The sequence below is a fragment of the Lactuca serriola genome, chromosome 7 (genome assembly GCF_051521515.1).
Source record: "Lactuca serriola cultivar US96UC23 chromosome 7, Lser_US96UC23_V15, whole genome shotgun sequence".
NCBI classification, from domain to species: domain Eukaryota; kingdom Viridiplantae; phylum Streptophyta; class Magnoliopsida; order Asterales; family Asteraceae; genus Lactuca; species Lactuca serriola.
In genome coordinates this window covers 143,182,021-143,202,787 of record NC_136414.1, presented here as the reverse complement: position 1 = coordinate 143,202,787, position 20,767 = coordinate 143,182,021, and the positions used below count along the sequence as shown (strand labels likewise).

The 20,767-nt window shown below is 36.0% G+C and overlaps 2 protein-coding genes across 4 annotated transcripts; both read right to left on the bottom strand.

The window, feature by feature from the left end:
• Positions 1–2,193: 2,193 nt before the first annotated feature.
• Positions 2,194–15,559, bottom strand: LOC145062140 (uncharacterized). Of its 3 annotated transcripts, XM_079009775.1 has the most exons (7): positions 15,417–15,559; positions 15,054–15,306; positions 14,830–14,986; positions 14,581–14,672; positions 14,343–14,466; positions 14,132–14,261; positions 2,194–2,324 (listed from the first exon to the last, which is right to left on the bottom strand). In XM_079009775.1, the coding sequence occupies exons 1-6, from the start codon at positions 15,547–15,549 to the stop codon at positions 14,178–14,180; spliced, it is 843 nt and encodes a 280-aa protein (XP_078865901.1). In that variant the 5' UTR covers positions 15,550–15,559; the 3' UTR covers positions 2,194–2,324; positions 14,132–14,177. The 3 variants fall into 3 exon arrangements, with proteins under 3 accessions (XP_078865901.1, XP_078865900.1, XP_078865902.1); XM_079009774.1 differs by lacking the exon at positions 2,194–2,324 and having other exon boundaries at positions 14,025–14,261; XM_079009776.1 differs by lacking the exon at positions 2,194–2,324 and having other exon boundaries at positions 14,025–14,261; positions 14,830–14,965.
• Positions 8,967–9,494, bottom strand: LOC145064418 (uncharacterized). Its single transcript, XM_079011876.1, has one exon. The coding sequence runs from the start codon at positions 9,492–9,494 to the stop codon at positions 8,967–8,969; it is 528 nt and encodes a 175-aa protein (XP_078868002.1).
• Positions 15,560–20,767: the final 5,208 nt, after the last annotated feature.

Sequence of the window (20,767 nt, the reverse complement as noted above, 5' to 3'; positions counted from 1 at the left end):
ATACAAAACAGTTTACATTATCAAAGTTATAACTTGACACTATATTTTACTAGCTTGTGCTCCATCCTTCAATAAGCATATCGAATTCAAGTCCCAACTTCTTGAAGCAACTAAACTTCCTGCTTATATAGGTAGTTCTTTTGTTCTTGCACCTACAAACGCAGTTTTTCAAAGAACTTTTAAGAAATAAAATTTCAACCTCCTTAACTTGCAGTACTGAACACATACCTTGGGATGATGATAATAATGTGTTCTAATCTTCAAATATCAAGTTTTTCACATTGAATTCAGCATCTAATATTGCATTAGATGGGAATTGGGTATCTTAATATAAAAGATTGTAGGTGGAATTTAAACCCATCCCTACAGCTGCCTTGTGCACAAGATCTCTAGTTAACCCTTTGGTTAAATGATCGACTAAGTTCAACTGAGTTCTCACAAACTCCACAGATATCACACCAGTCATGATGAGCTCAAAAATCATGTTATGTCCAACACCTAAATATCTATACTTCCCATTATACACTTGACTATAAGTTTTAGCCAAGGTTGTAGCACTATCACACCTGATAGAAATGGTAGATATTGGTTTTAGCCAGAGTGGAATTCATAAATCAAATTTCTTAGCCACTTAGCTTCTTTACCAGAGCAGACAATGAAACAAACTCATATTCCATGGTTGAGTTAGTAATACAAGTATGTTTCTTAGACGCCTAAGAAATGGCACATTCTCCAAGAAGAATGTCACACCCCAAAACTGGAACGGCGGAAACGTTCGGGGGTGGAGGACGTCATGTTTGGTATCACAAGACATGTATCATAGTAAGCAAGTAATAAACAACCATTTCATTAGAAAGAAAGTGTTTATAGTTTGTGTGTTCACAAAACATAGAATACATATGCAAATAACAAAACAAGACTTGAAGCTATACTGTTCCATCTTCTGAATTCCCAGAGCGTGCACATGTCTACTAGTCTCCTGAGAATACAAGTTATTTGAAAGAGTTGATCAGCAATTAAGTTGGTGAGTTCATAAGATTTTAGTGATGTATGTATGTTGTAGAAAGTTGTAGAAAATGTAGCTGAAACGTAGTAAGTTATAAGTTCTGCTTTAGAAAAGTTCGCTTGTTCCTATAGAAAATCCTATATTTCCTAATTTGATGAAAGATACCTAAAAATGATTCTACAATCCTTTCTATGAGTACTAAATGGATACAAGTTATATAAAACTCAGAGTAAACAAACAATCGACTGTGCACATCTGCCCTAAGCCCACAACCAAACAAGGAACAGAAAGTAAGGTGGATAGCACGCATCCCATTGTTTGTTAGGTCCTTGTTGTATATAACCCAGGTGTATTCAATTGTTACTCATGGAGTTAATTGTAATAGTTCCTTTATATTTTATGAAAAGATTCTTTAAGAAAACTCTTATTTCTTATAATAAAATAGTGACCACAGTGATTACTTCTATAATCACTTAGTTTATACTGGTTATGAACTAAGGTATTATAGAGTCAATCACCTAAAGTCCTTTAAGTTTATATTGGTTTAATAAAATGGATTAAACCCTTTACTAGTAAGTTTCTAGCTTTGAATACCAAAAGTTCTGTTTGAAAAGTATGTTTTGTACTAGAAAACTGTGCATTGAATTAGTGTCCTATGACCTGACCCATACCTGGTACTCCTTATGATGACTTATATATATATATATATATATATATATATATATATATATATATATATATATATATATATATATATATATATATATATATATATAAGATCGAATGGATAATAGGTTGGGTGAATCCGCTCTAAGCCCACAACCAAACAAGGAACATGAAATGAAACGGAAAGCACACATCTTATCACCTATTGGATCTCATTAATATATATCCCTTGATGTATACATTAAGGAATCATAAGTTTAGCATTATAGGTCCCTTTCTACTGAATGTATTAGACCCGACTGTTCTGTTTGTCGTTTGTAAAATGTAAGTACTGTAGTATTGTATATAGTAACTACTGTTGTACTAATTGCCTTAAATTGATTATTAAGGTATAATGTGATGGCTAGTGTAACATCCCAAAAATACGAGCCAAAAATTTCGTTTTTAAAAGATGTACTTAGCAAAACATTTAGGAATAAATCATTCAATGATCATTTCATTTCACAAAAGATGTTGCACGACGGAAAACATTTTCATAATCATAAAAGTGTCAGAGTACAATTTCCCAGGAAAAATATCAGAATACGGAATACAAGCAGGTGTGTGATGTACCGCTATCGCGCCAGCTCCTTCCCCTTCAAAGAAGAGGTACCTGAAACCAAAACTGAAAACTGTAAGCACGAAGCTTAGTGAGTTCCCCCAATATACCACATACCATACAATCACATATCATACATACTGTCGGACAATTCTGGGGTGCCCGACCTACCCGGTACGGCCATTCTAGGGTGCCGACCTACCCGTGTCAAGCCATTCTGGGGCGCTGACCTACCCGTGTCAAGCCATTCTGGGGTGCTGACCTACCCGTCGGTCCTAACAACCGACCCTCGGGGACTATTCCCCTCCTACTACCACTATCACATATAACATATTATACCAGCATATATCATATCATCACATACTGTCAGACATATATGGGGTGTCTGGCCTACCCTTCGGTCCTAACAACCGAACTGTACTACTATCACATATAACATATCATGCCAGCATATAACGTATCAGGTAGTAGCAAACCTAGATGATATCACAAAGACAATCATCCAACATACAACTCCTACTGGTGGGTCGGCATTGTGGCCATAGACCCACCGCTACTGGAAGGTAACTCACCTCGAAATAGTTGTTGATCTGTGTGGGAATTGACTATCCACTGCTGCTGCCGCTCCAGAAATCCTCCGGCTATAATTCCTACAAAATACTCAGTCAAATACTGCTAACCGACTTCAGGGTAAATTGACCATTTACCCTTAACAAATCAAGAGTCAAGTCACAGTCAACTGCCAGTTGACCAGACTCGCCGAGTTGGCTTGCCAACTCGCCGAGTCCCTATCCCTTTGTCTAACCATGAGCCCGTCTCTACTCGTCGAGTTAGGCATTAACTCGACGGGTTTTTCCTTCTAACCAAAGTCCAATAGTCCTTCATCCTACTCGCCGAGTTGTATGAACAACTCGGCGAGTTCATCTTCATCCGAAGAACACTCTAAGTTGTGACTCGCCGAGTTGTTCTTGAGACAAGAAGATTGCCTTGAACTCGTCGAGTCATGGCATTGACTCGCCGAGTGACTTCATGAGTGAGTCTGGCTTCCGACCCACTGAGTCACACCCAATGACTCACTACTCCCAACCCGCAAATGCGAAAAAGGGGAAACTCGGGGACTCGCGACTCGACTCGCCGAGTCGGCCACATGCAAAAACTATACGCGCGATTCTGCTTGGATCCAACTCATGCCATTCATAGATCTGGGTTTCTAGGGCATGAATAACACGTAAAGTTTCCAACTTTACGTATAAATAATCACCAATAAAGGTTTTAGCGCTCAAAATGCACCAAAAGAGTAGATCTAGGGCTTTCATGCAATATGGCTCCATAAAGACAGTAGATCTAAGCTCCTGGAGCTCAATCTCACCTAGATCTAGAGGCTAACCACTTATTACAACCCACAAAGCACGAACAAGCTTGGGGAAAGGCTCAAGAAGGACTTCCATGGAGCTAAAAGGGACTATAAGCATGAAAACAGAGGGGAAATCGAGTTATGCCTTAAGGAAAACATTGAGATAGCTCAAAGATGCCTAGCCTCCTCCTCTTCTTCTTGATCTACTCTCCTTCCCACTCCAAATCTTCAAGAAAACACACCAAATGCTTCAAACTCACAAGGAACAAGGCTTGAACGAGGTATAGAGCTCTGAGGGTGAATGGGGGCGAGCTTGGGGCGGAAAAAGGGGTTTAAATAGGGTGCAAACCCTTAAAATTTAGGGTTTCATCAGACAGCGGTGACTCGCCGAGTCCAGAATATGGACTCGCCGAGTCGCCAACTTAAACGTGTTCCGGATCCCGTCCCTACTCGGCGAGTCAGACCTACAACTCGCCGAGTCCAAGGCTAAAAAGAAAAACACTAAGATAAATTTTATGTACCAGGAACCAGGTGCTACAGCTAGATCCCATACTAAACGCTCTCCTTATCAAAAGATTATGGGAACCAAACGCGACCTCTACAATTAATTGCAAGCCGTGTACATCCACATTAAAGTTATATGAACATGTATACCCAATTTAACTATGACCTTTTGTTTAGAACAATGCATTAGTGATTCATTGGTATAATTAGATCCTGTAAGTGTTCCATGCTATAGCAACTTAGTATGTTCGTTCTGTTATAGTATTTTAGTATCTTCTATTGTTATAGTATGTTAGTATATTCTCTTGTTATAGTATCTTAGTATGTTCTTTTTGTTATCGTGTATTGTATCTAGTATGAACTGAACCTCTAAACTATATCCCTTATAGTTTACTAATGTTTTACTTGAACTGTTATTGAAAAGACTCATTTATCTACTAAGTTATGCTTATACTTTAAAAATGGAGTTTTGTGAAAATATGAAGTAACATAACTTTAAAAGAGTTTTTGAAATGTTTTGATCACTTATAGAAGGCATAAGCAACATTTTGAAAGATGTTTATAACAAACAATTACACAATTATCATTGTGTGCAACTTGTATTCCCCCCCCCCCCCCCCCTCTCTTAAAAGTATTTAAAACAGTTAAAAGATTCATTACGGGGTATGAACTCACCTAATGTGGGTGATTCAACGAATACGCGCGTAAGGATAAGAAGTTCCACGAATGAAGTCTCGAGACTTAACAAGTCCTAAATAACATATAATGGCATATACTGACATAAGTTTAGTGTTTAGAAGCAACCAAATGCAAGGAAACACCTCACGAGACTAGGAAACACTTTGATCAAGTGTTGGAATCACATGTGATTGGACTAAGGGGTGTGGAATGGCACTAACAAGAGTTTACTACCATGGGTTTGCGGCCAAAGGGAGTTTACGGCCGTAAACTCATGGTCAAACATGCATAAGTGTTTGTTTGAAGGCTAGGGAAGCTTGAGGGACTTTTGCTCTACACAAGGATGAGAAAGACCAAACCCAAGGAGGCTTTTGATGAGTTTACGGCCAAGCAAGGAGCTTACGGTCGTAAACTCATGGACATTATGAAATAAGTGTTGTTTAAGGTCCTAAACACATCAAGGAATGGTTCTAGGTCAAAGGCTTGCTTGTTTGGAAGAGTTTAAGGCCCAAATATGCCAAAACATGGAGTTTACGGCCTATGAAGATCTTGGGTCGTAAACTCATGATCTTCAAGGGAAAAGGCATGTTTCAAGGTTGTAATTCAAGGCCTCCTACTAGATATGAAGTGTAAGGAAGGGTACTTACGATATAGAGGCTTGAAATGGTTGATTTTGGCCAAGAACACTAGTATGTGTTCTTGGTGTTTCTTGAAGATCTAAGAAAACATGATTTCCATGGATGAAATCAAAGAGTGTAACTAGGAGATGAAGTGTAACAACAAATCAAGGAAATAACACTTACGATTTTTGATGATCTAAGATGATGAACTCGATGATACTTGAGAGGATTTGGAAGTGTTCTTGAGTTGGAAATGAAATAATGAAAGAAAGTTGAAGAATATGAGGTTATATAGGGGAGTTTACGGCCCTCCTTGAGTTTACGGCCGTAAACTCAAGTGCTTGAGGCCGTGAACTCTTCTTGATGAGGTTAAGGTTGGATTAGTTCACAGTGACTCTAGCAGGTACTTCCTAACACTCATTCCTTAAGTGTACTAGGCTCAATCTCCTTAGAATGACCTTCAACAATGCTAGAACTCATTACCAATGAGTCTGACACTCAGTTGAGTTAACTGTATGAGCTTCTTAAAGTAAAAAAAAATCGAGTTGCCACAAAGAAACACCCAGCCACTTGTAGAGGAGTAATCCTGTAAGTAGTTAATCTAGTTGGCATCAGAATAACCTTCCAAAACATAAGGATATCCACTATAAGTTAAACCATAATTCATGGTCCCTTTCAAGTACTTGAATACTCTACTCACAACTTGCCAATGATGTGTATTAGGATTACTAGTATATCTACTAAGCCTTCCCACATCATATGCTATATCAGGCCTAATACTGACCATGACATACATTAGACAACCAATAGCTCTTGAATTTTCAAGTTGAGACACTGGAGATCCTTTATTAGGTAGAAGCTTGAAACTAGGATCTATAGGAGTGCTAACAGGAGAACAATTTTCAAAGTTAAACTTTTTAAATATCTTCTCAATGTAATGAGATTTAGAAATTGAAATTTCATTGTTTACTTGTTTAATTCTTATACCAAGAATTATCCCAGCCCCTACAAGTCTTTTATTTCAAAACTATATGATAAGAATTTCTTGGTTTTATCAACTTTTTCTAAAACAGTACCAAAAATCAACATATCATCCACATATAGACAAATCATAACTCCTTAACCAGAAGTATCAAATTTGCTATATACACACTTGTCAGCTTAGTTTAATGCAAAACCATTAGACAAGACAACATCATCAAACTTTTGACGTCATTGTTTTGGTGCTTGTTTCAAACCATATAATGATTTTTTTCAACTTACATACTTTGTGTTCATTTCCAGGCAGCACAAACCCTTCAGGTTGTTTCATGTATATTTCCTGATCCAAGTCACCATTCAAAAATGCAGTTTTCACATCCATTTGGTGAAGCACAAGATTATGTATAGCTGCAAGAGCTAATAATAATCTAATAGTGGAAATTCTAGCAATATGAGCATAAGTATCAAAGAAATCAATGTCTTCATTTTGTCTAAAGCCTTGGATAACCAATCTGGCTTTATACTTATCAATTGTCACCTTCATTTTTCTTTTGAGGATCCATTTACATCCTAATGCCTTGCAAGCAGGAGGTAAATCAGACAATACCCAAGTATTATTATGCATGATAGAATCAATTTCATCATGAATTGCCTCTTTCCAGAAATGAACGTCGCTAGAAGCCATAGCTTCACTGAAAGTCTTTGGATCCTCTTCAATATTAAAACAATATTGATGTTGAGACACAGTCTCACCCCTTTTTCCTTCAACTAAGTATAGTTGAAAATCAGATCCAAAAGATTTTAGCTTTTCTAGCTCTTGTACTCTTTCTAAGTTCAGGCACAGAACTAGTACCACCAGAAGCATCTTTAGCTTGAGTTGTGTTCTTGCTGAAAGATTGTTGAATCATGTCTCTTGGTCTAAGTATAGATGTAAATCTTTCTTCATCAAAGATAACATCTTTTGACTCTATAGCAGTGTTCACAAACACAGAGTCATTAGATTCTAAAACATAGAATCTATAAGCTTTGGAATACTCAGCATATCCAATAAAGATACAATCTATACCTCTTTCACCTAATGTTTTTCTTTTGGATTCAGTGAGCCTCACAACTGCTCGATAACCCCAAACTTTGAGATAACTCGAATTTGGTACCTTTTTACACCAAAGTTCATAAGGAGTATTCTTACTCCTTTTGTTTGGAGTTCTATTCAAAATATAACATGCAGTTAACATAGCCTCACCCAAGAAACCTGCACTTAAACCTGAATATGACAGCATGGAATTAACCATTTCTTCAAAAGTCCTGTTTTTCCTTTCAGCTACACCATTTTGTTGTGGTGTATAAGGAGTCGTGGTTTAATGTATTATTCCAGTTGATTCAAAATAAACCGGATCATAATACTCACCACTTCTATCAGTACGTAAAAGTTTTATTAATTCATTTTTATGAAGTTCAACCTCTTGTTTATAAATCTTAAATTTATCAAGAGCTTCATCTTTAGAATGTAGCAAATAGACATAATAATATCTAGATGCATCATTAATAAAAGTAACAACATATTTTTTGTTTCCAAGGGAAGATGTTGCATGGAACTCCCATAAATCACTATGTATAAGTTCCAACACCTTGTTTTCCCTAACAACATCTTTGAAAGCTTGTCTTGTGACTTTAGTTAACATGCATGTTTTACATTTTCCATTGTTTATATCAAAAGCAGGAATTAAACTCATTTTTGACATATCTTTTAATCTCCTGTAATGAATATGTCTTGGTCTAGCATGCCATAAATCATATTTATTAAAGTTATTGCTAGTACTAGAAGAAGTCATGCAAACAGAATTATCATAACTAGGATAATTAATATTAAGCTTAATCATTCCATTACATACATATCTAAAACCCATAAAAGAACCATGTCTTGACAAGATATACTTGTCACTTTCTAATACTTGTTTATAACCACAATTATTTAAAATAATTTCAGACACAAGATTCTTTCGAATCCCCAGTACATATAAAACATTGTTTAGACACAAACACTTTCCAGAAGTAAAGTAAAACAGATCCTAAACCCTTGATTGGTTCAGTTGCAACATTTCCCATTTTCACCACAAATCCATCTTCAATTGGTTGACATTCCTTGAACCAACGAAGATCCTTACATATATGGCTTGTTGCTCCCGAATCAACACACCATGCAACATCATCATCATGCACATAAAATGCTTCAAAAATCACAAAAATATAATTTTGAACATATTTAGAATTCTGCATGAAAACAGAAATCTGACCTTGTTGTTTTTCAAGATCCTTGGATCCACTTGGTCCAACACCATCCGTGTTCACTTTATGAAAACAACAATCTTTCTTGAAGTGACCCAGTTTGTTACAATTCTAACAAACCAACTTAACCTTCTTGTTGGAAGACTTGTCATCCTTTCCTTTAAACTTCCTTTTTCCATTAGACTTCTTGGGATTCTTTGAACTTTCTCCTTCCACCATGTTCACAAAAGAGGAACCAACTTGGTTCTTGCCTTTAGGATTATTATCAAGTTCTTAAGTCCTTAAGTACTTTTCAATACGTAAATGACTTCCAAGTTGAGTCAAAGTTAATTCCTCATTGTTATGTTTCAGATTATGTTTAAAATCTTTCCAGGAAGGGAGCAGTTTGTCAATGATCACAGCCACAGAAATGGCTTCATCCATGTTCAGATTGTGTTGAGCAAACTGTCCCAGGATCCTTAACATTTCATGGAATTGTTCCATAACAGGCCTAGAGTCAGTCATCTTATAACCCATAAAGTTACTTACAAGAAACTTCTTTCTTAAAGCATCTTCAGTCATGTACTTGGATTCAAGAGAATCCCACAACTTTTTTGCAGTTTCAACATTTTGATAGATATCAAACAGAGAATCAGACATACCATTGAGAATATGACCATGACAGATGTAGTCATCATTGTCCCACTTTGATCTTCTCCTTGTTGCCTCCAAAGTTTCATCTTCAGCAAATTCTGGCATAGGTGTACTCAGAACATACACCACTTTCAAATAGTAAGGAGAAAGTGCATCTTCTTCTTCCATCTACGAAAATCTTGCCCTTCAAACTTGTTTAGTTTGTCAAACTTGCTTGTCATGTCCTTCACAAATTTTCCACTTGCCATGATCACAGAATGCTTTAGATCTTTATTAGAAAATCGTGGTATAGATGGATCAATGAGAGTTGTGAAACACTTTCAGATTAAAACATTTCGAAGGTACACTCAAAATCTCTAATCGAATGAAACTCACTGTTTTCTAGAATGGAGAATGAAGAAGATGTTATGAAATTTGTACCCAAAAATGATTTCGAAAAATGATCATATAACTAGAACTAACTTCCTGTCTTAAAACTGGCATATGGTAGTTGCAGGAAAACAACTTCCTGTCCAAAAAATGTCACATTACCTGTTACAAACTAACATAACACCAGGTCTATATATGGATCACAAAACCGGGTGTATTTTAAAGAAAATACGGATTTCTAAGTCATTTTTATATAGCAACTTAACTCATATAAAAAAAATTACGCTGACTTGGCAGTTCGACCCCAGCCAGGGACTCTGCCTCTTGTACCCCGCCAGGGGCTGCCACCCCTTGGACCCTGCTCCAGGGGCGCTGCCCCCGGACACCGGTTAGTTCAGCGGCTTCGCCTCTAAATAGCAGTATACTTTCAACAATGACAAAATTAAACACATGTGCACTCCGCACAATACTGATTTGTTCAGCAATTGTCAATGTGACATTGATCAACAAATTAACCCCATTACACTTAAATAAAATTAGTGATATAAAATCACCAACATTAAGTAGATTTTTAATTGTAGATTGTATGCTTGTTGTCTTTGTGATACTTGCATGAAAGACCAGGAGGTGGCTCTTGGCAATTGTCTATAAGACCCAGGGTATTAGCCCCCAGCCTGGCAAGGAAAGACCATGATACGGCTCGTGGCACAATGGCAAGACTATGGATGGCACATAGCATTTTCTATTGAATGTATGGTATGCGCTATTTTGGAGAACTCACTAAGCTTTGTGCTTACGCTTTATTGTTTATGGTTTCAGGTACTTCCGATTCAAAAGGGAAGGGTCTGACTTGATCGCAACGCATACACCCATGTTTTTCTGCAAATTTGTGATTTTGGGATTGTACTCTTATAACTGTTTAATTATTAAATACTTCTAAATGTTTGTTTAAAGGATAAATGGACGTTTTGATTGTGTTAAAAATGAAATTATTACCTTGGAATTTTAGGATGTTACAAGTTGGTATCAAAGCCTTGGTTTGAGGGACTCGGGCACACTCTCGAGTGTGTGACTGAACTCAAACTGAGGAATTGGTAATTTTTCTTAAAAAGAAAACGTGTTTTAAAAGATTTTTGTAAAAGGAAAGAAATTTCTAAAAGGACTATTGTAAAGACAAAGGGGGTGTGATGAGTGCAATCGGCCAAGCTCAAGTAAGTGATTCTCAGAATACCCATACATGTTTGATATGATTATATGTTATGAGGATTGCATGTTAGGATGAGGCTAGGGATACTTTCAGGGATTGCATGATAGATTGGTCTGATATGTGATGCCTTGTAGCCTAGGGAGCATTAGATGTTATGCTAGATTGGGAATATGTATTGGTATTAGTAATTGCTAACTGTATGCTTTAAAAATTATATACAATTAAGATCATATAGCCTTAGAATGATTGATTTGGCCTTACTTCCTGTTCCCCGTTTGGTTGTGGTCCTAGGGTAGAGTCTTTTATTCGATAGTCTATTTGATTATGTATTGTGTATAATCTGCATGCATAAGGCATCCGACAGTGAGGGTGGAAGTTCCTAGCATGAGTTGTACTAAGTGAGTTTGAATGTTCTTTGGTTATGCAGTGGATGCAGTGGATTGGAGTGTTATTGCACGAATGCTTCTTGCTTTGTGCTTTGTGGGAATCTTAAGTGATGTGAGTCAACTATTGAGTGAATATGTTAAGTCACATGTAACAAATGTTGAATAATCTCAAAGTGATGGATTTGACCCAATTGCGCAACTCTCGTTTGAGTCTAATTGTTGTAGGGATGAATATTTTACTCGAAGGATTATCTGAGCTTTGTTGCATGTGATTGTATTCGTGAGATAGCTAACTGACATTATGGGGAGTTCTTCAGCGGCTGATGGCAGGGTGAAGTCAGAAACCTAGGAAAGCCTAGGAAGTGCTTCAGTGAGTTTAGTTACGTTGTTTAGCGATCAATTGGAGTATCAGTTTGAGAAGGCGACCTAAAGGATTCGAGATGATTTTTGAGGAAAGTATGGATAAGTGTGGAAGGTAGTATTGGGCTTGTACTACTAAAAGCACATGATCCATACTCGAATCAGGGAGAGTCTTGGAGAATCTAGGAAGCCTATATGATGAGGTTGTTTGGGTATGTTCTGATCTTTTGCATGTTGTTTTTTCAATTGGTGATGAGCACTCAGGAGGGAGGTTCGGGTTTTGGTTCCGACTCAGGTTCAGGTACTAAGCCGATTAGCGAGCAGATGTGGGAGTTCATCTCTTCGGAGATTACCCACAGCATTTTGGAGCAGACTCATGTGATCTTTGGTACGTTCAAGGAAGGGATTTTGGAGATTTTCGATGAGTGTCTGGGTGCCTTCTGCGCTGAGGTTATGGCTATTGTCGGAGCTCGCACTCTTTCTTTCCGTGAGTTTCATGCTTGTGGAGCTCCCGTGTTCCTTGGGGAGAAGAACCCCATTGCCAGTAGGACATTGTTATCAGATATGGCTAACGCATTCAAGAAGAGTTTATGCCCTGAGGGGTTGGAGATTAGATTTGCTTCCTGTCTTTTGAAAAAATGAGCTTAAGATTGGTGGGAGGAGGTAGACTTCGCCTTGGGAGGCGAGGCCTTGGAGACGATGACTTAGGATAAGTTTGTGACTCGATGTAAGGCTGAGTTCGCACCAACTATTGAGGTATAACAGCTGGCGAGAGAGTTTCAGGACCTTTGTCAGACTACAAAGACTATGGCAGAGATCATTGTCAAGTTCCGAGAGAGAGAGTTCTATTGGTTCCACAGTATGCAACGGATGAGGAAATGAATAAGGTAAGGTATCATGATATGCTTAAGGATCACATCAAGGAGTTCGTGAGTATTTCAGGGTGCAAGACCTTGAATGATATGATTTCTAGAGCCCGAGAGCAGTAGAAATATCCTCCTTTATTTTCTTGGGATTATACTTCAATCATTATTAATTGTATCTTAAATACAAACACCAACTAATAAGGAGATAAAAACACTTTGTAAGATTTGTATGGAAATGCTCCATCCTTATCTTACTTAATGTATTATGGATTTAAAACCTATGTCAGATTAAAGCTTCTAATCTTAAGATCTATTAAATACATATTTGTATAATACTCTAAAAGATTGTTTAGATTATTATATACAAACTCACCAAGAATAAGTTTTCTTATTCCTCTAAAAGTTGAGTTAACAGAAAACAAGCTTTTAATGACAACAGAAGTGGGAGGCACATGGAACTTGAAGCGACTCAAGAACCACAGTCTGATGTAGCACAACTTGGCATTAATTTTAACAAGAAATTGTTAAACAAGAATAATAGGTATTCATAAACACAAATCGTTCGCATTATTGGTATAAATCATCTATGACTTGAGAAATGTGGGGTCTCTCATTGATTCGTACAACATGGTTAGCCTTACTACAACCCTGTAATATTTTTCCCACAATACATCTGTAACAGTCCTCGACTTCAACCATCCTGCCTTTATATGATAATTAATGCATACTGAACTCCTCATTCTTTATGGATCATAACACATCCTGCCTTTATATGATAATTAATGCATACTGAACTCCTCATTCTTTATGGATCATAGCACGGATGCTTGAAACTCTCATTTGGGTGAAGATCTACTCATACAAACATCTACAATCTATGCAACCATTATGGACCCTAAAATTGCAAAAGGCATTTTTTCGAACTGAGTTGATCGATAAGCCTTTCTCTTCCAACATCGTGTTCCAAACATCCAACTTTGCATTCTAACTAAATGAACATACACCACGACACCCCTCCAAGGATCTTATGAGATAATTCATCCAAGATCAAAGTGAAGACGTATGGTGATACGTACTAATCTATAGGATGTTTGAAAGTAGGTTTATTATGGTACTAATCAAACCAAAAATAAAAAACAATGGCAAAAGACTTGGGATATTGAATTGAGGATAAAGTATCTAAACAACACCAAAATTAATCAAATTGATAAAAGTTGAATACTAATGGTGATAAATCCATATAACCATAACAACAATATTGACACCTTATGTGTATAGAACACTCCAAATAGCTTCATAAGTTGATATTCGATATCAAAAGATGTCATACATAACAACTTGGAAACCTTTATACGAATTCATTCCCAAAACAAACACTTTATTCTTGCTTTGAAAAAGAAAGCTTAAAAGACTAAGGAAAGCTAAAGAGTTGGAAAATATTAAAGAGCTATTAATTGAACTCATAACTCAAATAAATGAGTCGAAGGAGTCAAGATTGAGCTACAACATAGAAATAGAACACTTTAATCTTATAAAAATAGGGAATTCATCATATTTAACCTAGAGCACATGTCATTATACAAAATGTTGAACATGATTTACCAAACAAAACCTTACCTCTTTTTGTTTATACAAGTTCTAGCCATTAGTCAAAGGTGCAACTTCATTGACCAACACCCCAATATGCAACATTACCAAAATAAGCAGTTTTGCCCTTCAAAAACCCATGCACATAATTTTCTTCAATCTGAAATCCATGAACAACATATAACTTACACAAAAAGCTAAAAGTAATTGCAATCAAATATGAATACATATAAGTTATAACCTCAACATTTAGAGGAGGAGAAGAGAGCCAAGAAAGTTGTTCAACTTCACAAACATCCACATTTCGAGGCAAAAACATAATGATGTTTGGGGTTATTGTTTGAGCTACTTGAAACAATGTATACCTGAATATAAATTATAAAATGCAATTATTACATTTATATGCATCACAATTATCTATCAACTATGATAATCATAATTTAGTGTAGCATGAGAAATAGTATGACATATTGACATACCCATTAACTGGCTTGAGTAAATCGAGTGTAAAATTGTTTGTATTCTTATATGAAGGTCCTCCCCATGGTGGAGAAAGAAATGCTACATTACCCTTAACATAAACATGATAACCAAAGAAGAATATTATTATTGTATCCAGGAAAAAATTCAAACTTTTCAAGAACAAACTATGACCAAATGAATTCTGTCAACTAGTTTGGTTGATTAGGGTTTATATGCTGTAATAAGATTGTAATGAACAAGAATACCTTTAGAAATGGTGCTAATTGCAAAAAGTCTCCGACTATGAAATCAATATAATTGTCCACACCATAGATCTTTGCATTGTTTGATGCCATTTCAACCTTTCGAGGATCAATATCTATCGCAATAACGTGATATCCCCTACAAAGTAAATACGAACATCTAATGATTCTTAGAAAAAAATCTGAAATGTGTAATTGTTATATGATTTGGAAACGTAGGGACTTACAATGAAGCAAATTGAATGGAATTGCCACCCATACCAGCAAAGCAATCAACCACAACTCCACCGCCAACACTCCGCTGGGCATGTCGGACTGCAATTTCCTCCGGCGTGACTGAGAACCATCCTTCTTCGTCCATTTTGATACCTTCATCGTACCTTGAAAATAAACTGTATCGTTGTAGCCAGTACTTTTTAATCTTTGGGCTGATAATGGGGCGTGATTCTTTAGTAGCTCGAAATTTCGCCCTAATATTCACTGGTATCGGAATGCAAACAATTAACGGAGAAGCTCAGAGGAAAAATTGAAGATAAAAAATCAATTTCTTTAGATCACTTTGTAAATGAAATTGAAAGCAACTTTCTCACCCTCTTGTTTTCGAAGTTTTCTGCGCTTCTTCGATCGACGACTTGCCGTTGTCATTGTGAAAACTGAAACATGACGCAGAGTTGAAGACGAAGAGCTTGCCAAATTGCCCCCATGGCTATGGGAATTTACCATTGGTTATATGAGATGGGCTTCCGCTTTAGAAAAGGCCTTCATTGGGTCGACTGCTTTAAAATCTCATTGTATCTCCAACTTGTGGCCCATGAATCTGTGCTTATTCATTTGTTTAGTCAAAACCAATTATATATATATATATATATATATATATATATATATATATATATATATATATATATATATATATATATATATAAAGGTTCAAATGAGAATCAAAAAAGGTTAAGAACCGTAAGAACCTCTAATTTTAGGGTTTAGGGGTTAGGGGTTATGGGTTAGGGGTTAGGGGTTAGAGTTTAGGGTTTAAAGTTTAGGGTTTAGGGTTATCCTAAACCCTTTATAAACATCTAAAGTTAGAGGTTCTTACGGTTCTTAACCTTTTTTGGTTCTCATTTGAACCACTCCATATATATATATATATATATATATATATATATATATATATATATATATATATATATATATATGTCTTATGATTGGTTTATGGTAGTTTGACTTATGAAGTTTGTTTTTGTTTGAGGGGGAATGTATGGAAGTTTGAACTAAGTGAGTTACTTCTTTTTTGTATTTGTGTAATTTACAGGTATTGTGTCATGCTTGATATGGTTGATATTGTTTTCATAGCTTTAGTTGTTATCAAAATGAAATATGATATTCATTGTGGTTGATATGTGACAACCCAAGTTGTTCCGTTACATTTCCCCGTTACCGTTAACGGAATATTCCAGTTTATAAAAGTTCCGTTAATTAGAAGTCGTCAAGTAAATAAATGTGTTATTTATTTATTTTATATGCCGTTAAAGTCGTGATAAAAGAAATAAAGATACTTATTTTATATTTCATTTATTTGGAAAATGTTAGTTTTTATTATTACGACCACTAAATCGGGTGCGACCAAAAGCCCCGTATAACGGCAATATCGGGTAGAATTCCACTGAGCTCCAACTCCCACCCATATATAAGGGAGAGTAAACTCCATTTGAGCCTTTTCCACCCTCTCTCTCTATACTCTCTCTCTAGACTCGTTTTCGACCCGAATCCGCAACCAAACGCTTCCAAATCGTAAGTCCACTTATCCTAACTTGTTCTAAACATTATGATTCGTGTTTATAGCTTAAAATTCGACCATTTAAGCTGTTGAAAAGGAGTTCACGGCCTAAGATCCTCCTTAGGCTGTAAACACCTTAAATATGGCCAAAAAGAACCAAACTTGTCCCTAAAAGCTTGGAAATAAATTGAGGATTTAGCCTAGGAGTGTTTGATCATTTAAAACCATCAAAATGAGGCACAAAAGAGAGTTTACGGCCCAAGCACCTGCTTAGGCCGTAAACACCTCTAAACCTTGTCAAAATGCCCCAAAAACACTCCCAAACCACCCTTAGGCTTAATACATAAATTAGGGGCTTGCTATTTCGGGTTTAGTACAATTAAACACAATGAAATGAAGGGACAAAAGGAGTTTACGGCCCAGACATGTGTCAAGGCCGTAAACACCCTCAAACATGCCAAAACATTGATTTTTATTCCCTAAATGGCCTTAGACTATTACTATAAAATGCTAGGAGTGATTTAAGGGCTTAAAACTTCACTTAACTCATGGCATAGGAGTTCACGGCCGTGAACTCCCTTAGGGATGGTTCATGGGACGTAAACTCCATAATGGTGCCCTTAAAGACCCTAAACTCATTCATACCATTTAGATTTGGACCTAGAAAAATCCCGCGAACAAGATTGAGCCCTTAAAACACACTAGAACCCCTCACCATGAGTTTACGACGGTAAACTCATGGGGAGTTGTCCCTGGGCCGTAAACTAAGTGTAGAGAGTTTACTCTCGGAGAGTAAACTCCATTCCTAAGCCATACACACCCTTAGATGTTACCCGGGACACCCCAAACGCTTAACCAAAGTGTTTTCCGCTCCTTAGAGAGCGTATACTTGTTTAATTAGTATTAAATATACTAATTGTATGTGAACATATGTTATCATATGTTAAATAGGTCATTTAGTGTGTTCGAGTCTTTACTTGACAACCGAACACCCAACCAGCACCTTCGTCGGATCTACTTATGCCAGGTGAGTTCATACCCCTGAATGAACCTTTTGAATGTTTTTACATGTTTTATAGGGGGAATACAAGTTAAACATGCCAGTTATCATATCAATCACATGCGATTGATAACCCGCATGCACAAGGTTTTACCACACTGTACACTGTTTTACCAAGTAGGATACTATAAAGGGGTTTTCAAAAAGGTTTTCATTTATTCAATACTCTTACTTATAATGTTTTATCTAAATACATTTTAAACTGGTTTATAAATGTCCCAAAGATTTTTAAAGGTTTTCAAACTTATCTTACCAAAGGATACCAAAATGTGATTTTCCCTGAGTATAAAGGTTTTTCCAAGGTTTTCATCAAAGTTCCCTTCACGTCTTACACTTTTACTTGTTAGTTACCACTGCTTCGCTTTCACTTATTTTAAACTCCTACTTGATAACGCTTTCACTTCTTGATACGCTTATACCTGTTATCGCCTCTATTTCGCTTATACTTGTAGTCGCTTATACCTGTTGTTGTCTCTATTTCGCTTATACTGGTAGTCACTTATAGCTGATAGACGCTTTCACTTCACCAGTTGTCGCTTCCACTTCATGATACACTTATACTTGGTACACTTATACTTCACGATTCGGTTATTCCACACTGTACGATTACACACCACGATGATACGTTTCCACTTGTTACACACTTAGTCGTAGTTAGATGTATGTATGGATATATATAAATAATGATTAAAGGACTTAGGAAGGTTCGTCCGCCCTATTTCCTTTTCTTCGTTGAGATGTGGTCTGGTGGGATCGGATGGCCGTCCGAAGGTCGTTTGGTTCATTAGTTATATATTATGTATACGAGTATAGATGTATAGGTATGCTCTAGTCAGTTCAGTCATGAGTCTCTACCTCTAGTTCAGCACTTACATTAGAAACCCACTACCCAGTAGAAACCCACTACCCACTGTTTGGAAGTCATTACCCACTATTTGGGATGCATCTTCGGGACACGGCCTTCTCCGTCGTCTAGTTGGTAACCAGAGTCTCCTGTAGGGAGAGCGGACATTGTGTGTATAGATCTATACGGGATTGACACCCCCGCACCCTGACTGCTAGCTACAGTCCACGGCCCACCAAGCCAAGGGGTGACAAATGTCATATTTTTAAGAGGTACAAGCTTTTACGCATCATATACAATAATTTTATGCATCGGAAAATAATAAATCTTATCCGGTCAAAGACACATTTTTAATAGGTCTTCTAAGCTTATCTTCAAATTGAATGGGTTAAATATGAAAAAGTCAAATAAGATGATGATGATAAGATTTTGAATGGGTCAAAGTTTGACCAAGTGTTCTTCATATCCAATTGAATCGGTAAATACTAAATCTTATCGGGTCAACATTTATGAAAAAGTCAAATAAGATGATGATGATAAGATTTTGAATGGGTCAAAGTTTGACAAAGTGTTCCTCATATCCAATTGAATCGGTAAATAATAAATCTTATCCGGTCAACATTTATGAAAAAGTCAAATAAGATGATATTGATAAGATTTTGAATGGGTCAAACTTTGACTAAGTGTTCCTCATATCCAATTGAATCGCTAAATACTGAATTTGTCAATAATAATGAAAAAGTCAAATAACATGATGATGATAAGATTTTGAATGAGTCAAAGTTTGACCAACTGTTCCTCATATCCAATTGAATTGGTAAATACTAAATCTTATCCGGTCAACATTTATGAAAAAGTCAAATAAGATGATGATGATAAGATTTTGAATAGGTCAAAGTTTGACCAAGTGTTCCTCATATCCAATTGAATCGGTAAATAATAAATCTTATCCGGTCAACATTTATGAAAAAGTCAAATAAGGTGATGATGATAAGATTTTGAATGGGTCAAACTTTGACCAAGTGTTCCTCATATTCAAATCGCTAAATACTAAATCTGTCAATAATAAGGAAAAAGTCAAATAAGATGATGATAAGATTTTGAATGGGTCAAAGTTTGACCAAGTGTTCTTCATATCCATTTGAATCGGTCTAATATGATGTACACGTTATAAAACATTTCATATAAACTGGAAGAGGTGCATTGATCTAGCATTCGTCTATCATGAATGCCTTGCCATTGACCGCAAAACTTTGGTTCTCTCTCATGCTCGCTACCTCCTCCTTTGTTTTTCTTTCTATTAAAATCGAATAAGCCCAAAAATGTCTTACGTTTAATCCTAGCCCAGGTATAAGAAATCTCTCTCTGTTCGTCATTTTGTTTAACAAATTTTTTATGACATTTTGTTGATCCGCACCCATCGCTTTGCGCGGGTAAACAGCTAGTATATGTATATGTATATATATATATATATATATATATATATATATATATATATAGGGTTAGGTTATTTTGTTTTCACTATCTATTGTGTGCATGTATGACTGATTCTAGACCAATCATTTTAGTTATTTTAAGAAAGTAATTAATGCATATTACATGTTGAAGATATAATAGGTATTAATTACATCTTCAGCATTTAATATGCATTAATTAGTTTCTTAAAATAATTAAAATGATTGGTCTAGAATCAGTCATACATGCACACAATAGATAGTGAAAACATTTGAACATAACTCTCTCTCTCTCTCTCTCTCTCTATATATATATATATATATATATATATATATATATATATATATATATATATATATATATATATAATGCCATGCTATTTAAACTTCAATATGCAAACTAGCAACTTCCAGCACAAAAGATTAAAAAATCATATGAGAAAATATTTATCTTTGTACTATTTTCACGTGAAGTTCCAAACCAAACCATTGGCACGCTCGATTTTCCTTCTATTTAAATTTTCTAATTCTTAACAAACATCCAAGAAGTCCATATATCCTATCCCTCTTTTGAAAATAGAACATTAAAGACAAAATACGGAGATAATAGATTTCCTGATTTATTTTTTTAATCTTTGGAAGTAATGGATTTCGTGATTTCATTTCTTAATCTTTGGAAGTAATGGATTTCGTGATTTCATTTCTTAATCTTTGGAGGTAATGGATTTCCTTATTTCTTTTTTAAACTTGGTAATTATAATTATCCTCACGAGATTTCTTTTTAAAACTTCTAAGTTATAGTGTTTTTC